The sequence below is a fragment of the Neoarius graeffei genome, chromosome 7 (genome assembly GCF_027579695.1).
Source record: "Neoarius graeffei isolate fNeoGra1 chromosome 7, fNeoGra1.pri, whole genome shotgun sequence".
Taxonomy (NCBI): Eukaryota; Metazoa; Chordata; class Actinopteri; order Siluriformes; family Ariidae; genus Neoarius; species Neoarius graeffei.
The window spans coordinates 87,898,719-87,903,039 of NC_083575.1; the positions used below are offsets into that span (position 1 = coordinate 87,898,719).

Consider the following 4,321-nt stretch of genomic DNA (forward strand, 5'->3'; position numbering starts at 1 on the left):
CTTCAACACTGAGTTCTAATATAATTAGTCATGTTATGAGCCTCAATAATAAACCAGTATCCTTATTTATACTGCACACAGCAAATATTCCTGAATGTACGTAGCTTTTAATGCTGATTATAATTTATTTTTATGTATAAACATTATTCTTTGGTTTTAATGAATAAGTCTGCATGTTATATTCCTTGAACTGTGTTCTATTTCTCTCCAGGGATTTCCACTCTGCACATTTCAGAGCAGAGTCACTCAAACTAGCGATAATAATCATGATCAGAAAATCAGCATGCGTGAATTCGGTCATCTCTTAAATACAACCTCACGCTCGGTGCTGTCAGGCACATTGGAGCCGTTAAGCAGGTCGCTGGCTCCGTCGTCTCCGACGTTCTGGAGGTCGTACTCGTCGCTGGCGCTGTCGCTGGCGCAGTCCTGGCTGTCGGCTCCAGGTGCGCACTCGTTTGATTGACTCTGTTGGCTTTCTGTGCTTTCTGTGGACTCGTGACTCTCACTGCTGGAGCTGTTGCTGCTTTGCATGGCGCTGTTCTCATTGCTGTCGATTGTCGTGTTCTCGACAGTGTCGCTCTCGCTGCTGCTGTCAGAAGCTTTCTGCTGACTTTCATCCGACTCGTCGCTCTCGCTGCTGCTGCTACTGCTGCTACTGCTGGAGCTGTTCTCCAGGTTTTCAACAGACTCGCTGCTCTCACTGTTCTCACTACTCTCGCTGCTCTCGCTGCTCTCGCTACTCTCACTGCTCTCGCTGCTCTCGCTGCTCTCGCTGCTCTCACTACTCTCGCTGCTGCTACTTGTTGAATTTTTGCCTTCTCCCTCAATCGACTCGCTACTGCTCTCACTACTGCTCTCACTACTGCTGCTGGTGCTCTCAGAGGTTTTCACTTGGCTCTCCACAGATTCGCTGCTGACTAATGCCAGGCTGGCTGATGTGCTGTTGTCCTCAGAACTGATCTCCTGGGGGCTGAAGATGTGAATCAAGTCCTGCAGAGAAAGAGATTATTTACAGAAGTAAGTATGAACCTTAACTTTGAGGCGTCTGTCCTTATTACCACCAAATCTTCCAAAACTATCCCAATATCCAATGCCATCCTGAAGAGGATGGGTTCCCACATGTTTTCACATCATCCTTGTCCCTTTCATTTCTATGGTAGCTTGCTCCTGCAGGTTCGAAATTTACAGCTGGATTTCCATGAAGCTGGTTGTAAAATTGAACCAAATTGAATCACCACAAAATCTTTTTAATCCAAAACCTAATCATGATCAGAAGTGCCTTCCTGAGATGAATTCATGCGTTTGAAGAGGAAAAATTTTTTTCTTGACTTTCCTGCATGAGATCAATGTGTAAAGAATCACCACGATACTTGATGACATTTCTACGATACGTAGTACCACAGGAAATTGTGTAGATTTGCCCAACCAACCAACCAACACCACAGTGGTGTTGCTTGTGAAAAAATGATTTGAATAATAGTTTTGTATTAAAAATCTATACAAAATGGAGGGAAGCCATGGCTTAATGGTTAGAGAAGCAGCTTTGGGACCCAAAGGTCACCGATTCAATTCCCTGGACCAGCAGGAATGGCTGAAGTGCCCTTGAGCAAGGCACCCAACCCCTAACTGCTCCTCAGGCTGCTCTGGGTATGTTGTACGTCGCTTTGGAGAAGAGTGTCTGCTAAATGCCATTAATATAAAAGGGTAATATTTTACATGTTTAATGATTCTGTAGAAAATGTTGGCGTCTAATCAATCACTTCCAATCAGAATCATGATAAAACTACGCTGATGATATCTGGAATATCGCCCAACAGTGTAGCGTGACATAATGTTGACATAACGTCATCTTATTGTCCAGGATTAAGTTTCACTTGATTTAATTGTAGTATCATCAAGGACTAAAACATTTCTTTACTTTGGTTCCTTTCACTGTGAAGACCTGCCCGATTCAACCTTCACCTTCTTCCCCTGTGGATTACCTCACATAGCCTTCAAGTCCCATTGCCTCAAGTCTCACCATTGCCTCAGTGTTGTATAATCTCACCTGGATATGGTGGATTCATATCCAGCTGGAATCGTTGGATGGAAAGCCAAAATGTCTGATCAGTCTGCTCATACTGAACATCTTGTTTGTCTTTACTCTTCTTCTTTTATCACTGATCTCAAGGTTTCTTCCTCATGTTCCAAACTCGGGGGGGATTTTCCTTTCCACCATCACCTCTAGCTTGCTCGTTATTGATCTTAATCTACATCTGGATTTTCTCAAAGCTACTTGGTAACCATGTCTGTTGTTAAACAGTTCTACATTACATGACATCACAGATGTTTAGCAGATGCTCTTACCGTATCTAGAGCGACGTACAACATACCCAAGGGGCAGTTGGGGGGTTAGGTGCCTTGCTCAAGGGCACTTCAGTCATTCCTGCTGGTCCAGGGAATTGAACCAGCAACCTTTTGGTCCCAAAGCTGCTTCTCTAACCATAAAGCCATGGCTTCCCCCAAATAAAATGAATTAAAATGAATCTCATTGGATCCTGATGTGATCAGAAGGTTGAGTCACTCTAAAACCCTAAAACTACAACAGGTTTGCACATAAACGCCAAGAAAAAAAACCTGTCCAGGACGATAATGTTAAACCAACACTCCTACCTTGCGCTTGATCTCTGTGCTTCCTTGGCTGTCATCGACGGTCAGTCCTGCCTCTCCAATGCCAAACTGCACCAAAATGCAATGATCATGATAATATTATCATGTAATGTGATACTAACCACCATAATGCAGTCAATAAAATGTAAATCAGTCCAAAGAAGTTTACTAAGAGATCATTACCCGTTCTTCCAGAGACTGGCTTTGGCTTGATTCCATGGACTGTTCAGGCACAAAATACATAAATAAATACGTGTTCAAAAACTAAAATGGCATACTACTGTAGATATAATAATAATAATATCAAATCTCAGATATAATCCAAACAAGAGTCTTAAACTCGGACGTACCTCTTCAGATGAGACTGACTCCATGGATTCTGAAGTCTGTTAAGAAATTTCAAAATATTTCGTAAATCATATGTTGCTTCCCAAACCTTAACATTAGACGTCTGTAAATATGATGTATTAAATATCAACTGAACTTACAGTGTCTTCAGAAGTAGTTTCCTGTGAGCTCTGAGTAAGGTTCAAAACAAACGTGCGTAAGTCTAGTTGTAGAATTTTAAAATCCAAATTGCTCAAAAATAAAAGTTAGATCTTGAACTTACTTCTTGGTCTGTGGTATCGGTTTCTTCAGTAGATTCAGACATCGAGGAGGTCTGTGATGAAAAATAAAAAATAAAAACAGAGCTTGTTAAGATCAATGAAGATAAGAATTCACAAATATGAAAGCTGATCGAGAATGAGATTGAGATTCAGAAGACTTACAGAGTTGGATCCAGGCTCGATCATGTCCATGGCATCACTGGACATAATCTGTTAGGGGGAAAAAAAAAAGTGTGTTAGTTTTTCCTTCATGTTTTGTTCTGATTAGTGGAAATATTTCAGTTTACGTCCACTTACTGGATTTGCACTGGCAGCTCCGAGCAGGCAAAGAATCACCAAAGTGAGCTTCATTCTGAAACACACGATTTAGAATATGAATAAGAATCCGAGTGCCCATTCAAAGACAAAGGGTGAAGAGATCCGGGTGTGAGTGAATGAGCATCTTACCTGTTTTCTTTTCTTTTTGAGTCCGTGCTGTATAAATCCGAGTGTCAGGTGTGTCTTGTTGAGTTGCGATCAGTGTGTGGAGTAAACACTTATGCTGAAGTCAGGGATGCAGAGAGCTGCTATTTATCTGCCTGGCTTTACATTAAGATGAGTGCATCACTTCCTCCTTGCCAGCTCAGCTTTACCATTTATGACAGCTGTGGGGGCATGCGTGCACTCACTTACACTCTCTCTCTCTCTCTCTCTCTAACAAACACAGACACAGAATACTCCACGCCGTCCCTCTACTTCCGCTTCTGTCTGTCTATTTTGAGATGGTAAACTATAGGGTGCACACCGAGCATGCCCATAGTCTCATCCCACACACAGGAAGTGTGCCATAATAATGAGGCCATAATAACTTTGTGTGGTAACTTTCTGCGGGCAGTTTTTCCCCCCTTTTATACTCTGAATACTAATTATGTGTGTTACTGTATACAAACGCAGTACAAAACGCAGGCAGTGCGTGATTTGAACTTAATGGAGTAGGGCAGTCGAGTTTTTGCTACATGCATGAGACATGACAGATCCTGATACACAATCAACAGCACTCTTATTGCATAGAATAAACCTATACA

General features: G+C 42.0%; 1 protein-coding gene across 1 annotated transcript; it reads right to left on the reverse strand.

Moving 5' to 3' along the window:
* Window positions 1-297: 297 nt before the first annotated feature.
* Window positions 298-3,786, reverse strand: scpp1 (secretory calcium-binding phosphoprotein 1). The gene is made up of 9 exons (XM_060924882.1): window positions 3,705-3,786; window positions 3,555-3,609; window positions 3,424-3,467; window positions 3,260-3,320; window positions 3,138-3,167; window positions 3,000-3,035; window positions 2,833-2,871; window positions 2,653-2,718; window positions 298-990 (listed from the first exon to the last, which is right to left on the reverse strand). The coding sequence occupies exons 2-9, from the start codon at window positions 3,606-3,608 to the stop codon at window positions 298-300; spliced, it is 1,023 nt and encodes a 340-aa protein (XP_060780865.1). The 5' UTR covers window position 3,609; window positions 3,705-3,786.
* Between the last annotated feature and the right edge of the window lie 535 nt (window positions 3,787-4,321).